At 39.9% G+C, this 22163-nt stretch overlaps 1 protein-coding gene across 3 annotated transcripts in view; it reads right to left on the minus strand.

The window, feature by feature from the left end:
* Nucleotides 1-735: 735 nt before the first annotated feature.
* Nucleotides 736-22163, minus strand: part of IQGAP1 (IQ motif containing GTPase activating protein 1) — a 45631-nt gene continuing 24203 nt past the window's right edge. For all 3 annotated transcript variants that reach the window (XM_072345134.1, XM_072345135.1, XM_072345133.1), the window contains 18 exons: nucleotides 22009-22080; nucleotides 21848-21917; nucleotides 20294-20502; nucleotides 18702-18857; nucleotides 18387-18550; nucleotides 16993-17217; nucleotides 15084-15224; nucleotides 14908-14992; nucleotides 12467-12699; nucleotides 11532-11664; nucleotides 11079-11181; nucleotides 9318-9453; nucleotides 7701-7788; nucleotides 7056-7268; nucleotides 5859-6025; nucleotides 4129-4251; nucleotides 3506-3614; nucleotides 736-1459 (listed from right to left, as the gene is read on the minus strand). In XM_072345134.1, the coding sequence (XP_072201235.1) occupies nucleotides 1346-1459; nucleotides 3506-3614; nucleotides 4129-4251; nucleotides 5859-6025; nucleotides 7056-7268; nucleotides 7701-7788; nucleotides 9318-9453; nucleotides 11079-11181; nucleotides 11532-11664; nucleotides 12467-12699; nucleotides 14908-14992; nucleotides 15084-15224; nucleotides 16993-17217; nucleotides 18387-18550; nucleotides 18702-18857; nucleotides 20294-20502; nucleotides 21848-21917; nucleotides 22009-22080 (2541 nt within the window). In that variant the 3' untranslated portion in view covers nucleotides 736-1345. The remainder of the gene's footprint in view (nucleotides 1460-3505; nucleotides 3615-4128; nucleotides 4252-5858; nucleotides 6026-7055; nucleotides 7269-7700; nucleotides 7789-9317; nucleotides 9454-11078; nucleotides 11182-11531; nucleotides 11665-12466; nucleotides 12700-14907; nucleotides 14993-15083; nucleotides 15225-16992; nucleotides 17218-18386; nucleotides 18551-18701; nucleotides 18858-20293; nucleotides 20503-21847; nucleotides 21918-22008; nucleotides 22081-22163) is intronic.

Raw genomic sequence — 22163 nt, forward strand, 5'->3', positions numbered from 1 at the left:
AAAGACTGCCCAGTGCTGAGTAACATTACAGGTTTTCAATAAAAAAAATAAATAAAAACTAAAATAAAATGGAGAGAGTGGACTCAGCTCTACAGCCCAGCAGTTTGCAGAGCACAGCCGCGTTTTCTTAAGCGTATTTAAGCACCTTGTACTGTTATTCTCATCGCCCCCCACTCCAAGTAATACAATTCTCACCTCTCTCTATGATACAGCAAACTCACAAATAGATTAAATTAAAAATCAAAGCAAGATCTCCTTAGGATCAGTGAGAATCTGGTTGGAGGTCACTCTCTTTCAGATGACCTACATTGTAAACATCTCTTTTGGTATGGTATGTTATGAAAAGGAATGTTTGTTATTTTATTGTACCGGGCTAACATTAAAATGTTATTTTATTGGCATGCACAGACTTTAAAATATCTTCTTATAAGATGATGTTTTAGCGTTGGTGCATGCCAGTAACATGCACTCTGTGCAGACTAGATGCTAGCAGATACTTATTGAAGGGTTACGGAAATATTATCCCCAGGGATGTACCCAATTCAAATACTATGAATGGCTTTCATTATCAAAAATCTATGCCAATCCACTAGTACAGTGTGTTCTTTCAGAGATAAGGCAGTTGGACAACTCAGTGATCTAAACAACAACAAAAAATGCAAAAAAAAAATGACTCGAAATTTACAATTAAGATGTTCCTTAAAAAAGTAGAAAGAAAAAAAAAAAAAAGGATGGGGCAGGGCAAACAATATCAGGTGGGATTTATTTAAGAGTCACTGGGTATAGCAGAACAGCACAGTCACCATGGTGAAAAATCCACAACATATGAAATGAGTTCGACAGAGCTAGAAAAATTATAAACTTTTACAAAGCCAGCCTATTTAAAATAATTGTCTTTTGACAAGTCCGCAGGTTGAGCCTAACATTTATTGAATCTGATCAAGATATATGGAACATTGATCTAAAACTGAAGTGAAAAAAGTTAGTTTTACTTTTCAAAACCTTTGCAAGCGACACTAAAAGCTAACCTGCCAAGAATTTTTGCTTCTCCCCCAATCCTGAAGCGTTAATAAATGAATACAATAGTACCTCTATGCAAGAGGCCACCTGTAAATTATTACAGCATCAAGTTGAACATAAACATTGTAAAGGTACAAGAAAGCAACTCCCTGCAGTGTCAGTCAGCATTATCAATTCACAAGAAGTTCTTAGGCCTTAATTGTAACACATTTGATGTATTTCAGCAAGGCATGGGCATATACTGATGCACAGCAAAGTCGTTAGAAGTCATATAAGCGAGGCTTCTATTTATCTCCCCTTTCACAGACTTGCCAGCAAAGGTCAGTTACTTTCCATAAAACTTCTTGTTCAGAAGAAAGATCAGAAGATTGACATTTACTTTTGCTCTGTCAAATAGCTTCATGACTGCAACACCTTCATACTGCAGCTGCAAAAGATCCTATCAAAGAGAAACATTAATGAGTGAGGAATCCTCAGTAGTGTATACAAACGTATGTAGGACATTGTACTAAGGTGGGGTTTTGTGGAATACCTATCTCAAAATTCATAGCATAAGCTAGAAAAAATGAGGAAGCTAAGGATCCACTCACGGCACATGAACATCTAAGCTGCACTAAGACTTTTCAGATTGTTTTGTCTTAATCTTTGCTTAAAAAAATAAAAAAAATTACAAAAAGTCATAAATGGAAGGTCAAATTTCAGCTCTAGAACACGCCGGGCTTTTCATTCAAACAACAGATGTGAAGCTGTAGTGTTTAGTATCTCTTTTCGTTTGCCTAATCTTATTACGTAAGCATTACAAAATTCCACAGCATGACACTCTAAAAGCTTATCTGCCATAGATGTCAGTGAGGTGGTTTAGAACAATGCAATGAATGTGACAGAAAGAAACAACTTCTCCATTAGTACTAATTACATAATGCCAATTCAGTTTCCCCTGTATTTACATAAGCACTAGTTCTAGTTACGTTTCCTTCTCATCAGTGAGAAACAGGAGAGTGGTGAGGTCCTGGAACAGCTGCCCTGGGAGGTTGTGGATGCCCCATCCCTGGAGGCATTCAAGGCCAGGTTGGATGGGGCCCTGGGCAACCTGATCTAGTAAACTTAGAAGTTTGGTGGCCCTGCCAGGCAGGGGGTTGGAGCTTCATGATCCTTGAGGTCCCTTCCAACCTGGGTCATTCTGTGATGATGCACCTGACAAAGCCATAAGACTCCCCGCACCGTTCATCTCAGCAATTAATTCATTTACACAATCTCCTCTCTAGAACAGTGCATCTTGGAGAAAGCATTCAGGTAGTACTACTGCAATGAACACTACATGCATTCCAAAATCTGAATATTGCTCCTGGCACCAGAACGAACACCAAAAAGCTTTTTCTACTGTTTTCTATAAAAATTCTGGCAATGCAAGACTTTTTAAATGGAACTCATAGCTAACACTGTACTTGGATGAGCAGTGGCAGTTTGTTCATAATGGTTTTACCACATGTGCTTGAGAACCAAGCAACCTCAAATAGCCACATGAACCAAGAAGTCTGTGGCCAGCTCCAACACATCAGCATTGGAATGAACTACAGGAGTTCCCAGAGCAGATGTACGGGGATGTGTAAGGCAGCTATCCCTCCCAGTAGTCAGTCAGGGACTACAATACAGAAGTATATCTGTGCAGAGTGATTCTGTATGCAATTTGTTCCAGTACCCATAGGACATCCACAATTACCACACCTAACAATACTTGGGGGCCAAGTTTTGGCAGACACACATATGTGGGCAGAGATGCCAGACATAACAGTAGTGGTGTGGGAAGAATGGGGACCGTTAGGGAAAACTTGCCTGTAAGCCTGTTCCGATAGACTCGTGTAAGTAAAGGCTGAGGAGTCACAAGAACTAGACAGCTAAAGAAACCACTAGGCGCAGTGTCGCAGAAAGAATACCAGTGACAAGTAGCTGAAGTCATCACACCCAAGCCCAGCTGACTGCTGCCACAGACTACTGACCTCTGCTATAGCAAAAGGTTGCCGAAAGCACACGCATGTGTATGCATACTCACATACGGGTCACTAAGACACAGACTTACATAAGGCTTTCATTAGTAAAGAAACAAAGTAGCCTCAGTTCCCCCTTGGCACTGCATCCCTTTTGTCTGCAACAAATCTGCTGCTGTCAAGATAGCTTCTCACAGAATCATAGTATGGGCTGATGTTGGAAGGGACTCCAACACCTGGCAGTCCCACCCCCACCAGCTCCAGCTGCCCAGGACCCTGTTCAGCCTGGCCCAGGTAAAGATTTTCCTCCTAATATTTAATCCAAATCTGCCCTCTTTTAGTTTAAAGATGCTCCCTCATTTTCATACTATTCAGGCAGAAAACACATTATTAGTGTTCTGATAAAGAGTCTGGCAAGCAGAAGAGAGATTTGCTATTCATACAAATCCCATGAAACCCACATGCTGGATACTGTTCTTATTAAATAGGATTGTTCTTACCTGATAATGTAACATAAAGGTTTCCATCTGTACCCCCATGAATTTTGCTTTCACCTCAAAATCTCCTACTTCTTCTGTTGGACTGATTTCAAATATTACATTTTTAAATCTGTGAATTTAAGAAATTAAAAACCACAGTTCATGAGCATGCAGTTCCTAATGACACAGGGAAAGGACACATCAGATCAAAGCTGAAGATAAACTTTTATCCTAAATTCTAATCCTATATCCTCATTTGGAATGAGATTCAGTAGAAAAATGAATAACAAAACATAGGCTACAACAATGTAGCCTAACGTTCTACACCAGCAAAATGCAGCTGAACTAGCTTTTGCTAGCCTTGAGAGTTAGTAATCTCAGTAGCAATTCACTTGAGAAGGAATCCTGCCGTGACAGGGGTTGTTGGGGGAGTGCAGGGAGAAAGAGGGTGTCATCTTTAAATCCCATTAAACTTATCTACCAGAGATCTGCTCTCATTTAACAAGAAATAAGAGAACAGCACATGATCAGTTTGTGAGGCTTCACAGCACTGTGCCAGCCTAAGTAGTCCAAAACAGTATGCAACATTTCCCTCTTTCTCTGGAAAAGCTATTTACTCTAATGAGTTTTTAAGGAACACTTACTGGTTAACTTGCAGGTCCTCAATTTCTAAAAGCACTCCCTTCTCATGAAGTCGAGCTGCGGTGTATTTTAGAGAAATCTTTTTACTATTTTTGCCTTTCATCTCTCGAGGCTTCTTAGAGACTCTGGAAAGAAGAAGGGATTAAAAAAAAAAAAATAAAAAAGAGAGAGCAAACAAAATCTAGTGAACAATTCATACTATGTGGAGGAGTGGCAAGAACCAGAATAGATGGCTCAACTAACACTGATAAATGTCTATTACCAATTTTATCTACACAGCACCAGTAGCTCAGATCAGATCTTTGACTCCCTACTATTTACCAGTAACTTACACAACAGAAGCAGAAAAACAAGAAAACAGTACTTCATAAGAAGCACTACTACTAATATAATTAGGCAAAAGTTCTTATGGTTAACCGTTTTTACTGGTACTCTGAAAACAGACCCATAAGAGTAATTCAGACACGTAACAAAATTTAAAAAATAAAAAAGCAGATGACTATTTAGATGATCCAAGATTACAAACATTGGATATACCCGCGTACAGCCCGTTGCCCTACTAGATTTAGACTTTTTCATTTCTCTTCAAACTCAGTGTACTGATCGCATGTCCAAGGGACCTGCCATTACAGCTCCCCTTCTTGCCCTGTCCAATTGCTACCCTGCTGCCCACCCCACCCTGCATCACCACAATACAGGTAAAATTCCTATGTGCCTCTTTGAGAAAACAGAGACCAGGACTACCTTACACACCAAACTCTAAACCAGAACGTCTGATGCCAGCAATTTTGGGCTTAATGTCTACTACATTTTCCTCTGTCCCATATTTGTGCCTCGCTCTTTTCAGCAACAAGCCACAAGCATACAAACCCTGTTCTGGAGAAATCCCAGAGCTGAAAGTAATTTTCACAGTATGTTCAGATTAAAAATGAAGCAGGAGATGAATAACGGGCTAATAATGTTATACTGTTAAAATTGAAAGAGTAGTTAAGCACAAACAATGGGAATGATATGGGGTCATTAATTAGGGGTGGAGTTTGGGGCACAGAATAGGTGTGGAATTTTGTAATGCATTTCTAGAATTAATTGCAATAACCACTCCATGTACCACGAATATGCATGTATTCCCTCTAGAAATAGGGATGTTTACGTGCTTTCGGCATGCAGGCTAGGAAGGAGTTATCCTCCCTGCACCTGGGTGGCCAAATAAAATGCACCCGCTCTACAACTACTCTGTGGTTATGAGTTTGTTCCGCAAATCAGGGAAGCAAACCCAGTTATGCTGAAAAATTTTCTAGGGCTACCGCGGACCATGCTGTGCTGCCTGACACGGTAGAGAGAAGAAAGAAACTCAAAGGTGGAAAGACAGCTTTTCTTAGAGGAAAACTTGAACTGTCTTCCACTGTGCACACACCCTCCGGGACAAAGAGAATACAAATCACAATCAGCGCTGTCACCGTAAGTTAAAAGGATGCTTTCATTCTCTGCTTCACAAAAGAATGACGGAGGGACTAACCGAGCAACTCAACTATTATCTCTCTGGTATCTCTACATTCCTCTCTCTCAAAAGGACCAAAATTCCTTCATCTATGTCTTTCTGACCCATTCAGGGGCCACACTCTCTCTTCGCTTTGTGCAGATGGCAATACAATATCTCTTAGCAATGACTTACACGTTTTTTCTGAAATGAGCACTTATTTCTAGGGTCACAGCACAGTTCGGAGATACTTACTTGCCCTTGCTGGCCAGGTTATCCAAGCAGGTTTTGATGTAGCTTTTGTAATAATCAACTTGTTCCCCATAAAAGGTAGCTTTGGAGTTCAAGGCACTGTATGTCTGCTGCAGCTTCACCAGCTCTGCCTTCCTTCTCTGACGGTATCTACGCTGATTTCGGATATCCTGCAGCACAGAGTAAGACACACAGAGATCTGCTGGTTATTGCTCTGGCCACTCAAGCCCAGAGCACAGAGATAGACTGAGAAGTACTGTTCAATTCTGCTTCATGCTACAAGCTGCATTAAGGTTCCTCAGACACACTTGCCCCAGTTTAAGTGTCATCACTTCTCTGTGTTGATTGTTTTTGGACCTAACCAACTCCACACAGCAGTTCATTTAAATGTTCTGCTGCTTTCTCAAGCTTCAGTGCTGTCATAATTGCAGTGACTAGAGTGGGCACCATCGGTATGTGATTTAAGGTAAGACAGCAATTTTTGCTTTCACTGGGTGGGAGTATATTGAAAATTAAGAGCTATAACCATAAAAATGCATAAATGTGACAGTCTGTCTTTGCTAGTCAGCCATTTTTAAACATGCTATATTAACATCTAAACAAAAAATATGGAATGCTCAAGTCATTTTCACTTCTGATATTTGTTAAGGACTGAATGACTGGTTTTAATCTCTCCTCTGAAAGTGGTAATCATTCACTTCATACACATAATCTTTTCCCATGATTTTCCCATATATTTACTTTGGTAAATATATATTTACTTTGGTAAATATATGATCTGCTATTTCAATGTGCAATTGTATTATATCACTCACATAAGTTTTTCTTAGGTCCTCTCTTATGTATTCCAGTCATTCTTGAATGAATGAGTGTATTTAACACTCGAATAATAGCACTATTTACACTAGTAAAAGGACTGGGAGAAGAGATATGCATCAGGGATTTCCTCCAATGTCTAATACTTATGGTGCCCGAGATTCTGTCAACAGAATAATTTGTGAAAACACACACTTCCCATAAAAATAAAAGACTCTCCAAATGCAAAGATGTTGAAGCAAATTATTTCTTTCATATACCTAAGTACTGCACAAACTTACTCCTGAAAACTCACACCAATTTCACAAAACTGCAAGCCATTAAAAAAAAAAACAACAAAAAAACCCTCCTCTGTAATTCCTAGGAAACCACTAACTGGCATACCTTTGCAATGTCATTGATTAGTTCCTGGTATTTATTTTTCGCATTCACTATCCCTAGTTCTGTCAGCTTCTTCAGACCTGTCTTGATTTTCTCTTTTTTACCCTGAAGATTTAAGTTGCCATCTTCCTTCACAGACACAGATTTTTTCATCTTATCGGGAGTTTTAGCATCACGAATGGCCCGTTTCTGCATAGCTCTTTGATGCTCTGCTTCCTAGAAAAAGACAACAGAAAAATTACAAGTTCATAAACTGATTATTTTTAAGGTGATAAAGTACTAGAGCAAGATCACCTGACCTCCAGCATAACATGACACAGAATTTTGCTCAGTCATTCCAGTACTGACTCATGAGTACACTGGGTGAACACATTCCACATACAAGAACTGGCAGATGCCTACCTACTGTTTAAAACAGTCTTCTACATAAGTATTTTCTAATAGCTATCAAAAGAGTTAAATTTACATGCACTGTTTATTTCCATTATATCCCCTCGTCATCTTTGCTACATGCAGCTCCAAAACCAGTGGAGACAGCTTTACTATGTTACATAATGCAGCTTCCCAAGTATACCCACATGCATCTAGATAAACAACAAATTCTCAGTCTAAAAAGAACACGGAAAAAACAAAAACAATTCTTCATACTTGCTCTGAAGTAGCTGAAGTGTCCAAGATTTCAGTCAGTGTCTCCCCAGGTTGGAAGCGGATTACATCAACAATTAAACGTTTTGTGCTGCAGAGAAACCATGGAGAATAGAGGTAAAAATTTAAGCCAAGAGACCTTCAATATTGCTATTCTGCAATATTAGCAGTGTTACTGACTTTAGTTGAGACCAGAACTCCAAGAACTAACTTACCTTTTTTGACACCATTTTAATCAGAAACTGATTCCCTAAAAGATGCATCTATACAATGCACAGCATTGCTCCCTAACACCTCAAAATGCTAGAGCTTATCCTCCATGTATTTTAAGGCCGTCACAGCACTACCACCAGGGCCACTGAAGCTGCAAATTTGGAAGTATATGATAACGCATTTAGCAGCAACAGCAATTTCATGCAGTCAGAAGTCCCAGTGTCATCCATTCAAAGCATACTTTAATGCTTTTTAACAGGTGTTAAAAAAAACAAATGAAGTGAACCACTTTTTTTACATGTACTTTAACGAAGTTCAAGCAGGTACCTGCTTCCAATCTAATGACAAACAGGGTCATTCTTTGATCTCAGAATCAAGATCTGTGGCTTAATTACATGGCCAGTGCCCAGTCTGAGGCAACTGTGCCCCTGAGCCAGCTGACATCACCGAAGAGTGCCTTCAATAATTTGCAATCAAACTACAATTATTTCTGGCATAACAAAGTGCATCAACATCATCTTTAACTTAGGTGATTTCAGGCACACCTGCTAAATGCTTCTGAAATCACTGTCACCTTCTTCTGGCAGGTAGGGTAAATACTGGCATATATTTCAAGCAAGTCAACATAAAAATGTTTTCAGATAAACAATTTTCTTCTGAGAGATCACTGCTCACCTAGGCCAAGTAAGCTGACCTCATGAACTCTCAGCTAAGCTACCTGGCATCAGAGCAGGAGTGCATCAGAGCATGTGAATACGTAACAATATCAGGTAGCTGCTCTATACATCCCAGCAACAAAGACTTGCTTAAAATTGGCCAAGAGTCAGTATTAGTACTAACTTCTACCAGACAAAAAGAGTCCGACAACCACAAAATCACCAACCGCCTGTTGCACTCTCTCCATCAGACTAACACCTCTATTACCCAAAAAAGCTATTTATCTCAGTCAAATGGGGGGGACATAGAGTGCAGAGGGAACAGAAGTACATCATGAACCAAGGAAAGGTTGGTAGCAGGAGGTATTTCCCACAGCAGGGAAAAACATACAGGGAGAATATCATAAATTACCATCATTGTCTCCTGCTTCATTGACAGTATACAGTATTTGTATGGAAGTAAATCTAACTGCTGCCGTAAGACTCGCTCACAGTGGGAATATTTTCTTTTCATCGCAGGCACACTTTTAAAGAGTAACGAATTCTTCAGTGACAAAGAACTAGTAAGGATAATTTTAACAGCTGCAGCATTTAAAAGAAATGGCTACAACGTCAGTGTATTGTGAGTCACAGTACCACCTTTGCTTAACTTAAACTTCAGTTCTTTTACTTTCACAAACAGAGCAGTGTGAAAATCCATGTCTACTCTCCCCTCTTAAGAAATACACCAGGTAGTTTATCTCTCACTTACTTCAGCAGAATTGTCCTAGCATCCATCTCTGCATTTTCATCACCAGGAACATCAAATTTGTTAGTGAGTGTGAGAGAAACCTCCGTCTTTGCTAGCATCTCCCTGTTCGGGTCATTAATGTTGCCAGACCCTTCCCCTGTCACGTAGAAAAAGATTTTGTAGATTACCTCATATTCTTTACATTCTTAACTGCTACAGTTCTGTATTTTTCCTCCTGTATAACAAACTACAAAAAAACTACACCATTTTCTGTCAAATTTGTCACATGCCAATAAGAGCTTTTAAAAACATCATCTCAAATACACTGGACTTTTTTTTTTCCCCCCCGCACAAAATTGAGAGATTCTTCACACACTAGAAAGGCACCACATAATCCCTAGTTTATATACCTTCAGGATTTATGTGTATTGATCTCTAACAAGAAGAGAAGCTGGCCTTCCGGTAACACCTGATAAATTAAAGTATCAGTTTGCCCTTCTGTCCATACTCTCAACAGAATAAATTTTCCAATCTAAAAATAAAGCCTCTCTTAGCGACCAAGCTTGTAATGCTTCTAACAAAGCCATCCTGTCAAAAGGAATTTTTCTTGTTCCAGCTGTAGCTGAATTCTCATCAGAACTGTTGTTAGGTTCTCTCCATAACACTTTGTTATTTGTGTGCACTCAGAAAACATGCTGACAATCAATCCTTTAAAAAGTTCCAACTTTTCTTAAGAAGAATAACTATTTTGATGTCAAAGCAACCTCTTGGAAGCTGTGTCCATCCATCCCCCAAGACCTGCAGACTAGCTGTCGTGCTTGCAACAGCTATAACATAGCAACCGAGAAGAAACAAGCTTGTGCAACTTTATCATTTTTTAATACAATGAAGCTCAGATCCTGTTCCTAGAAAACTTCCACAGATTAGTAACAGTAAAGTTAGATCCTTCCTCCCTCCAACTCAAATAAATAAATAAATAAGATTTTTTTTTCCTGTCCCCATTGTTCTTTTATCAAATATTCACGGATGGATACACTCAAAAGGCGTGTGTTAGTTGTCCATATATCAAAAATCCCATTTCTCCTGTGTGACACATATTACTTAATATACTTTCTATTAAACTCTTAAGGAACACAGATCTTGAGACAGAGGATAAACCTTTGCAAATATGCTGGGATGAGAAAAGAAATGGCTCCAACATGAGGGAACAAAGATACATTTCAAAATCTCTGTTCATCTTCTAGAAACAGGAGTGGTGTGACATAAGGTGTTTGAAGACAAGAAAAGAAAGATGCTTTTTTTCCACAGGTTAACAAGTTCCACAGCCAGAAGAATAAACTGGAACAAACACTGTATGGGAAATTGGTAATCTCAGCCTGAACCTCTGATTAATCAGCTGAGGCAAGTGTCGGGTCAGCTGTGGGAGCACAAGTGAGAGTGACATAGCTGTGCTCCTGGAAGGGGTGGAGCTCAACTCCATCCCCTCTAGACCTCATTTAAGGGCTGACCACCACTAAGGCAGCATCTCTTGGGGATTACTCCTCTGTGGAGACTGCCTCAGTGTTTCCCAGCAGCCTGAAGGCTTCCACATGGGTCAGTTTTTCTTGTAAATAACTTTTTGGATATTTACTACCATCTTTACGTTATTGTCACTGTACAAAGACACTGCTTTTTTAGAGCACAAACATCCAAGCTACGACTGATTACTCCTTTGATGGTTTCCTCACTACACTTCAAATCATCTAAGGTAATACTACACAATTCTGAAGTAAAACAAATTACCTATTAAGGACTCAATTGAAGGAACTTCTCCAAGATCATCCAGCAATTCATGAATTGGGTCATTATGCTCGGGGGCAATTGCATCTTGATGGTCTAAGAGCAGCTAGATGAACAGGAAAATAAATTGTGTTGTTAACCCTAAATCCTTTTCTATACAGTGAAATTATATTACTTTATGCTAGTATATTTTAGGGGAAAAAAAATCTTTACTGAACTCTAAAGCTGCAATATCACGGCTCAAAGTTGTACCATTTGCATATACTCAGATGCTTCCAAAATAAGCTTAGAACACTAGCAAAATTACTAAATTACTAAAAACTTACAAACTCTTGCACCCTGCAGTCAAACGAAAACTTTCACTTTTAGATTTGGGTACTTCCAGTTTCAACAGAAGCAGCATTTTCTGTGTAAGCACTGCTTAAGAAGGAGCAACTGTGACTGATGTATACTTACAGTGTGTGTATTGATGATTTCACCAATAGAAATATAAATAACTGGTTTAGTGAGAGTCACCAAGTCAGAATATTCATCGATATTGAATTTATCCTGCAACTCAGGAACCTCACAAGCAACCTGAAAGAAGCGTCTTAAAAAAAATAAAGAAAAAGAAAGAAAAAGGGAAAAAAAGGTAAATCAGCATATCTCTATGAGTCACAGGGTCTATCAAGAATACCAGCTCCCCATGATAATCCCAAGCAAAGTTACTCTTCTTTAAACTATGGTACCCAAGCATATCTACAATTGGACGAGGTATAGCTAATCATATCAAAAGTAATCTAGAAGATTTAGTTATTATCACTGGCCACGTTGGCATTAGCTGATTGTAAGCATCCGTAGGACAAGTCTATGGACCGAATGACCCTGTGCACCCACCCTTCTGTATGAGCTGCAATAATAATCCTCACTCCCAGCCATTTCCAGTTTTCTTTATTTATATCGTTCATCTTTTGGAATAGACTCTTCATTCAGGAGTTATGCTATTAAACAAACAACTAATTCCAGTCTGTTTTATTCTAAAATGCCATCTAGTTTTCATACAGGGAACTAGACTTCATATAGGAAAGAACACATGGCCACTCTAGCTTTTAACGGCCAGAATATCATAATAAACACACAGAAAAACAACCTGTACTCTGGAGGCTTGTATACAAAGCCAAGTGTTTTGACCAGCTCATTAATATACTATATATAGTTCATAAATTCCAGGTACATATTTTATATGCCATTATTATCTATGCTCATGGAAGCCTGAAATGCAATCTCTTATTTCCAACAGACTTCCTACTTGACAGAGATTGAATCTGCCATATTTAAAATTCATCATTCCTTTTTGTTTGCAACACTCTGTTGACAAGTTTGGCAGAGCATAATCAGCTGAAGTCTTCTACCTGAATTTCTGGTATGACTGCAACAAGTATTCATTAATGATGCTTAGATGTGCATTGTCTCCCATGAACATCTTATTGGATGCAGCATGCTGCAGCATCTTTGCAATAGATCCAAGGTTTCTTCGTTGATCTGTGGTCAGTTGACCTCCAGCAGAAAGATCAATTATGTCAAATGCATCCGGTGCAACAATGGCTGGATTCATGTAGCGATAATACAGTAAGTTGCCAACAATCTAAGAGAAGTTGATGAGAGGAAAAAAAAAAAAGAAAAAAAAAAAAAAACATGAAAAAAAACAATGGTACAGGCCTCCACTGAGTTCTACTGAAACTACTCTGAGTTCTGACAAATTACTTCCCTGTGAATGCAGGCCCCATTCAAGATGCAGGGTCTACTGTGCTGCCATATGCAAGCACATGCTATCCCAAAGAATCTACAGTGTTAAACTAAATATAAATAAACATACAACCTGTCACCACAAGCACTACTAGTTCCAGGAGAACACAACTGCAGATATTCCTATGCGTAAGGATTTTCCAATTTAACTTTAAAAATATACAGACAGGTAATACTAAAAGTTACCAAAGAATTACTCATATGAACATAAAAATACTACAAGAATTAAATATAATTTAGTCTAACAGAAGGCAGAACAACTACAGTACAGAGAAACCTGGTACTGCAGTCTCAATAAGGGATATGAGCTAATTCTTAACACAAATGTTCAGAATTGACCACCATTTCCAACAAAGCAAAAAATGAAGCATTGCAAATCAAGGAGCTAAACTGAGAAACCATCAGCTACTTTCTGCCCCTTTTCCAAAGCTCTTTTTTCTTTCAGAATAACTCTTTGATAAATCAGCAACATTTTTAGCTACAGATTCTCAATTAAAAACAACCGAGAGTAACTCAGAAATTATTTACTCCAGAGGTAAAAACTCAGAAGCACAGAGGACGAGTGGTATCTGACATTTCAAAAAAGTCCAATTTACCTAGCTAAGTAAGCAGCAATAAACCCTGAGGCACCAAAGATAAAGACGCTCACATATATTCTTCTAACGTGTATTTGATATTTTGCCCGCAGTAATTCCAGCAACAAAAAGGAGTTAGCTCAGCATGCTGACATACAGCAAAAATTCCCACACTACATACTTAAGTATTTTCTGGTGTTTCACATAAATTTGTAGAGAGCCAAATCACAGAATATTGGCTTCTCCTGCCTCACATGTGATCTGAAAGCACAGAAGAGATCAAAGGTGTGAAGAAACGGGCGAAAACAGAAAGAAAAAGCTTAGCCATTGCTAAGCTGTCCCAGAAATCAACCGCTTTCAGAGAGGTCGTGGTTTTGACAATTGTTTCAGGCAAGCTTCCGCAGTACTATACCAGATTATGTCACATGACCACAACAGTCAAAACTGTCCACTACCAGTCATGATTTCTCTCACAAATGTATTTCTTATATTAATAATATTAAAACTTGTAGTAGGAAGGCAAGAACAGTGCACTGTATGAGTAGTTTTAGGTCCTAATAAATCTACAGGCAGTCACTGCACACAGCTGCAGTTCTGAGTTTGGCGTGGACCAATACATCATCATTTCCACAAAGATTAATAAAAACTGCAGTTTTCCACCTAAATTTACAGATGGGAATAATGAATTCACCTGCACAGAAAGAATCGATGCCTCAGAATGGGAAAGCACAGAACTAGAAGAGAGAAGAAAATAGCATTCAGATTGGTAATTAATTTGTAATTAAGCAGAGACAGAGAAGATTAAAGAGACTGTGTCAAGTACTGTAAGATCCAATCTTTGTTTTATCAATAAGCAGAGATTTCACAGACAAAGACATTTAAAATTTAAAAAAAAAAAAAAAAAAGCCAGGACAATTTCAATGAAAGCCATAGTGCTATGCTCGTTTGGAAGCAACTATTATTAAAATCCTTTTAGATCTCCATACGTATTGAAATGCACAATACAAAACTGCCTAGACATCCTGAAAAGTGACAGTATATACTTTGTTGCAGCTACACTAATTCCCTAGGATATTGTCAGGGAAATGAGAATATCAGAATTTTGCATACAGACCTTTTAACTTGACACTGTCGCTTTAAGAAAAGAGCAACTGACTCAGATCATACCAGCAAAACCAAGATCTACTATCCAGCAGCAAGAGTACCCAAAAGTCAAGAAACCCAGAGGGCACAATGCCCAAGATATTAAAAGCAAAAGGAGAAGCAACAGGGTGACTTCTGAATGTTTTATCTCAATTGATATACATTAATCTAGCAATCCAAAGCACAATGCAAAGTACTTTATACCCATAACAGCAAATAACCAGTATACAAGTTCTACTTAGACTTCTCTGCACACGTACCCAACAAGCAATACTGAGATGCATTTGCTACAGTCAGCAAACTATTCACAGAGCTGTTCAGCTCCTCACCTTCAGAAGCTCATCCTCGCCAGCATCAGGAAACTTATCATGCAGGGAGTCTTTCAGTACCTTGGCGATGAAACGCATTCCGTAACTTCAAAGGAAATAAAAGGCAAGTGAAAATTCCTCAAGAACGAACCCACCATTAACTTCTACAGGATACTGCAGTGACACACCAGACTTACGGGATTTTGTCGACTGAACTAACGATGGCAGACAAGAACTTGTCTGTCACTGTCTTCATATTTCTGATTGAGGCATCCAGGCGTGTCCTCACCTCTTCATGATTTAGAGCTTGTTCAGGTGTAACATCATATGGCAATTTGCTATTTGAAAAAGTCAAATGTGAAGGTGAGTACTCATCAGTCTAACATATTTCTGTCAGAGCCAGGCAGGATTTCTAGCTTGACACAAGCTCAAGTTCAACTGGCTGCAAAGAGCTGCGCGTTAACTTTTAATTAAGATTCTAGCACTGAAAGAGTACTGTCCCTGCAACAGCCATTGTGAGAAATGGCCCACCTAACTCACAGCTGAGTCTTTTTGTACCACATGCAGACATGCTCTCTCTGGTAAAAAAAAAAAAAAAAAGCATAATCTGTCATATGTAGTAGTACCCCAGGTTACAAATAAATCAGTGGAAAAATAAGCTGCATATTTCAATGTTAAGATAAGATCTTATGCAGTGTGCTGTGTTGTGAGAGCTGGCTTTTACTTTATAGGATTTCCACTCCCCCCCCCCCCCCCCACACACACACACACTTCTTTTGAAGTATGTTAAAAACAAAACAATAACAACCAACTACAGAATCCTCAAAATCTGGTGAACTTCAAGCACAGGAAGAAAAAGAAATGCAGGATGAAACACGCAGAACTCTGACTGGGGATGGATGAGGAGCCAATCAAAAGTTTATAGATGCAGACTGAAAGGAGGGCAGGGACTGATAACACAGCGGGGATCTACAGGCTAACCAACTAATGGGCAGACAGGAACAGCTGCATGTTCTTAGAATCACAGAACGGCCTGGGTTGAAAAGGACCACAATGATCATCCGTTCCAACCCACTGCTATGTGCAGGGTTGCCAACTACCAGACCAGGCTGCCCAGAGCCACACTCAGCCTGGCCTTGAATGCCTCCAGGGATGGGGCATCCACAACCTCCATGGGCAAACTGTTCCAGTGCAACTCCTTCAGAGATTTGCTTGGTAGAGTAGTGCAGGATAAAGCTTTGGAGGGAATAAGGGCCCAAGAACACTTACTGATATTCAAGGACCATCTCCTGCTAACTCAGGAGCAATGCATATCAACAAAGAGGAAGTCAGGCAAAAATGCTAGGAGGACTGCAAGCCTCCTGGACAAACTCAAAGACAACAAGAAAGACTACGGAGGGCAGGCACAAGGACAGCAAGCTTGGGAAGAATATAGAGAAATTATCTGAGAAGCCAGGTATAGTGTTAGGAAAGGCAAAGCCCTGATCTAATTGAATCAGGGATATTAAGGGCAATAGGAAACGCTTCTGTCGGTAACACCACTGATAAAAGGAAAACCAGAGAAAACATGACTCCTTCCTAGAAGAGAAACGGAAGACTTGGTTATCTGGAATAAAGAGAGGGTAGAAGTATTAAGGTTAGGATGATATAAGAACCAAAAGAAACTGCAATGTTATACTTATTCTCCAGTTAAACAGGTTTTGTTCTCTTGCAAATTAAACCTATGTCTGTAGTAGCTACATACAAAATGTGAAAAGACTGAACAAAGTTTGACATGGAACTGATCCCTGGGTACTTTCTCTCCACATGTCTTCTAAGCTAGCAGATGTCAACTCATAGCTAATTACTGATTCAACGCGGAGGAAATTCTTTTGTTGTTTTTTTTTTTTGCCCATCTCCTAATGACATTTCCTTCTAAGATTCCCAGCACCACTGTTAGAAGATTATCTTTAGACCTTTCAGAAGAAAGCCATCTTGGGAAAAAAAAAACAAAACTCGTATCAATTGGACAGATGCATGCAATGAATCCAAGGATGGTTTGGAATGATTAACAGAACAACGCAAAGCAACTTTTAGAGAAAAATATATTAGTATCAGCTTCCGTACCTGGCCTCACCCGTCTGAGATTCCATCTGGTTAACCCAGGACTTGTAAATATCCACTGGATCAGTTTTGATATTGAGTGACTTGTCATCAATTATTTCCTTCACAACTGGAGCCAAGATCTGCCTCAGGGCGTTCTGACCACGGGCACCACGATTGAAACTTACAACCATTTTTATGACAGTAGGATTCCCAGTCACAATTTCATGGATTTGGTCTACTTTTGATCTGAAGGAAGAATTAATATAAAGTCTGAGTTACGCAAAAGTCATTATTAGGCACAGAATCATAGAATCACAAGGTTGCTTCTCAGCATTACCCTCGAGGGAACAGATAATGGATTGGTAATAAGATCTCAATACAGCAGTACCATACAACAAACGCTGTATGAGAGTATGGGAACATTCCTCAAGGAGGCAATGAACACTGTGGTGTCCATTTGGGAAATCCAGCACAAGTTGCCTGTAGACACTGCTATGACAGTGAATGTAGACCCAGCTATGACAGTGAATGTAGACCCAGCTGTACATTCTGTTCAAGAGTACAACTCAAAAATACAAAAGAAACAAAAGGAGTTCTACATAGGCAGAACTGTTTTCAGTATTTAAAATAAGCAAGTACACAATCAACAACAAAAGCTATTCATAGTATACAGCTATGGGAAATCCAGCAGCAGAGAATAAAGCATATACATATATTGTCCTGAACTACTTCTCCAAGAAAAAAAAAAAAAGAGTAAGTAAATAAATCTTTTGGACATTATCTGCTTGAGAACATCTACCATCCTCGTACTTAAAAAGCATTTAAAAAAAAAAAAAAGCATTCTCCTCCATTATATGTATTTGGTCTTCAAAGTTGTGCAGCTCTGAATCACACAGAACTGAAGTCATAAACACAAAGTTCCTAAGGGCCAATCAACTAAAATATGCCTACAAACAGCCAGAATCCTTAAGTCTGACAACCAGTAAAAAAGCCAAACCATACAGTATCTGAATTTCAGCTTCCTCATCCATTTTTGAAAATCCAGTGCCCTCCCTTTTAGCTCCACCTCTGGCCTGTAAAGCCCGAGCTTGCAGTCTGTTGGAAGTCCTTGCTACTAGACAGCAGAGAATTTAGATTGAACTGAACTTTAGAAAGGTGTTGCATTAGATCAAAAATAGTGCTTCCCTGAGTGACAAAGTATGGGCTACAGAAAAACAGCTTAATTCCTCAAGAACAAAGTTAATTCCTCCTGTCCAGGTTACAGAAAGGACTAATGTGAAACAGGATGAGTGGAATGCAGGGACAGTTACATTTTATCTGCAAATTAGCATGGGACATCACATGAGAATGGCTGCAATTCTAGAAACTGTCCAGACTGAGGCAACAGCAAGGTTGTATCCTATGCTACAACATACTTGATCTCTTCCTGCAACGCTGTTTGGAAAAGCCGCAACAATAGATATTCCTCTCTTTGATTTGATGCATAGTTATAAAGCGTGAAGATGACCGAATCCATGAACTTTGTGGATTTGTTCTGAGGCATCTGAAAAATCAGCTTGGCCAAGTATGTTGGGTTAGTCTAAAACAAGAAGAAAAATTGCTTAGAGATGAGTCCACAAAGACTGACTCCACAAAGAAAGACAACACCTCAACACAACAGTGCTTAAGTAAAGACTGTTCCAATACATGAAAGCATCTTTGACATGAAGAGTGCATGAAAAGCTGTATACCTGAAGTAAGTAGAAAAGATGCTGATAGGCTTCCAGCTTTTCCCTCTTCTCCTTGCTCAAAGCTTTCAAACCTCCCTTTTGCTTGTTCAGCATCATCATGTCAGAGAGCTGTTCCTTGTTCTTCTTTGTAAGCTTTTTGCTGTGAGAAACAACATCCTTCCAAAAACAGAGAGGAACAGATTCCACATTTAAATAACATGCAATATTGGAAGAAGCTGCACACAAGAGACCACTTTCTTGTACATGGCAAAGTCATGTCAGGAGCTAACAAAGTGAAACATTATCCGTTATAGCAGCAATTTCTCCGTTTTGTCCCCACGTTCCTGAATTTGTTGAGAACCTAGAAGGACAAACTGCAGGGAATACTATCAGAGCTGGTAGCATCCTGAAAATGCTTGAAAATGCCTTTCTTTCTAAACTGGGCTTAAAGCCCCAACCCACGATTTCTATTTTGCTGCCTCACTGCCATCCCATACTCTTAGAACAATGGCACGTTTTGCTGCCATCATCAGCCCAAGAGTTGGAGCCACCTTCGGAACTGAACTTTACTGCCCCAGTTCAGATATCACGCCAGGTCAAGCCTAGCGCCACGCTATCCAGAACAAAAGGAAAAGGTGACCAGAATCACAGAATCACAAGGTTGGAAGGGTCCTACAAGATCATCTAGTACAATCGTCCTCCCTTTACCATACCTACAGAAAACCATTAAACCATAACTCCTGGCTCCTTATCAAGACACCTCTTGAACACTGCCAGGGATGGCAACTCCACCACCTCCCTGGGCAGGCCATTCCAGTGCCTGACCACGCCCTGAGAAAAAAAGTTCCTTCTTAAGTCTACTCTAAAACTCATCTGATACAACCTGCAGCCATTTCCTTGGGTCCTGTTTGTTGCCTGGGAGAAGAGGCCAAGCCCCTCCTCATCACAACCTCCCTTCAGGAAGTTGTAGAGTGCAATGAGGTCTCCCTTGAGCCTCCTCTTCTCCAGGCTGAACAATCCCAGCTCCCTGAGCCATTCCTCATAAGACTTGTGCTCCAGACCCCTCACAAGTTTCAGTTCACAAGAACTTCAGCTTGAATGAAAAAAGGCACTGCTGCATCATCGATGCTGTTGTGGTTTTGAGAAATGAATCGTCAGCCAAGTGACAGAGGGGGCTTCCATCAGCCAACAAACACCAAGCAGCCTGAGTACATTTCCTGCTCTGAAATCACCTCCCCCTCTGTTACAGCATGAAAAATGTGAGAAATTAAGGTGTGCAAGTTTGTGACCAATGTAACCACAAGTGAACAACAAAACACTTCTCGAAGCCTTCAAGCATACAACCTATTGCTTTCACTTGGTCTGGAGTAGGTTCTTTTCTGGTGTTTTGTTTTTAAAATGCTTGAAGTCCTGATGTTTCTTCTGCAGTCATCTTTCTAGGGATACATACTAGTAAGTAGAACAGAGTTAAGAACTTACTGGAAGGAAAGTCTGGGGGAATATTTTCCACTGAATCTGAGTAACTGAGATCTCAAGGTCAAGAGCTCCTCATGCTAACTAACAACCATTGGCCTCAGTTCACTCTGTTGGTCTCCCAGCAGTGCATTCCCTACCTGCAGCGTAATTTTGTTTTTCACTAGCAGTCCAATCTTGATGTCCATGAGATTGAGGTCATTTTCAAGCTGTTGATTAGATCGGATCAAGGTTACAACTTCCTCACGCAGTTTCATTAGCTCAAGCTCCTCCTGAAAATCTTGGTCACTCTGATCGAGCAAGTGGACAAATTTCCGAACCACAGCCATAGGTGGGTTTTCAGCATTAACTAAAAACAAGTGACAAAACGGAGGACAGGAAACATAAATTAAAGCATGTGTTATCTATGCGTAGACAGCATGTCAAGCAGCAGCCAGTCCAGGATAAAATTAACACCAATGTGCCTGAATAACTTCTGACAGTATCTGAAACTTCTTGTATGGAATAAATCATGACAGAAGTCATGAATAATATACTGAAGCATATAGAATGAAGTAAGTATCAGCTTAGAGTCCACATTGCTGAACTTACCCCTAAACCTGCACTTCTATTTCTCAGCAACAAAAGTACTATCATGAAACAAGTTTTCACAGAACCACAGAACGTCAGGGATTGGAAGGGACCTCGAAAGATCATCTAGTCCCCTGCTGGAGCACTAACACCTAGATTAGGTCACACAGTAACATGTCCAGGTGGATGCTAAATGTCTCCAGAAAAGGAGAGCCCACAACCTCTCTGAGCAGCCTGTTCCAGTGTTCTGTTACTCTTACTGTGAAGAAGTCTTTTCTCTTATTTATGTGGAACCTCCTATGTTCCAGCTTGCACCCACTGCCCCTAGTACTATCATTGGATGTCACTGAGAAGAGCCTGCCTTCATCCTCCTGACACTCACCCTTCACATATTTATAAACATTAACAAGGTCACCCCTCAGTCTCCTCCAAGCTAAAGAGACCCAGCTCCCTCAGCCTTTCCTCATCAGGAACATGCTCCACTCCATCATCTTTGTGGCTCTGCACTGGACTCTCTCAAGCAGTTCCTTGTCCTTCTTGAATGGAGGGGCCCAAAACTGGACACAATATTCAAGATGCAGTTTCATCAGTGGAGAGTACAGGGGAAGGAGAACCTCTCTCGACCTATTACCCACACTCCTCATACACCCTGGAATGCCTTCTTGGCCATGAGGGCACAGTGCTGGCTCATGATCCTCCTACTGCCAACCAGGATCCCCCGATCCCTTTCTCCTATGCTGCTCTCCAACAGGTCAGTCCCCAGCCTATACTGGTAGCTGGTGTTGCTCTTGCCCAGATGCAAGACTACACTTGTCCTTATTCTTTTTCATTCAGTTTCTCCCTACCAGCCTGACTAGGTCTTGCTGGAAGGCAGCACAGCCTTCTGGCATGAAGACTCTTCCCAGTCTGGAGTCATCAGCAAACTTCCTGGCAGTGCACTCCATTCCCTCAGCCAGAGGGAATTTTTCATTCCGACAGAGCAATTACCTACCTATTTACCCTTTGCATCACTTCACCCTAATTGATCTTCATAACTGGTCTCGATGTTACAGATCACACTAACAGTATTCTCTTGCAAACAGAGATTCAAAGCATATTATTTTTATTCTTTTGGTCATACTTACTGAGGGTTTTGTAGTCTTCTCGCGCTTTGTTTGCTCGGATAAAAGCTTGGATTTTTATGATGTCATTTATCTAAATAAATAAATAAAATAAAGCCAGCCACTTAAACCACTTGTTAAGGGAAGAGTAAAAAAATAAAGAAGTCAGATACACAGTCTCTTACATGGTCTCTGAAATATTGCAGGCGATCTCTGTAACGCCTTCTGGCTTGATACATCCTGGTCATTGACTGAATCTATAGGAAAGAATCCCAAAGCAGGTCAGATAAAATACTTTTCCACAAATATTGCTACCCAAAATGTTAACAAAAATAAAAAA

Source organism: Excalfactoria chinensis, chromosome 10 (genome assembly GCF_039878825.1).
Source record: "Excalfactoria chinensis isolate bCotChi1 chromosome 10, bCotChi1.hap2, whole genome shotgun sequence".
In the NCBI taxonomy this organism is placed as follows: Eukaryota; Metazoa; Chordata; class Aves; order Galliformes; family Phasianidae; genus Excalfactoria; species Excalfactoria chinensis.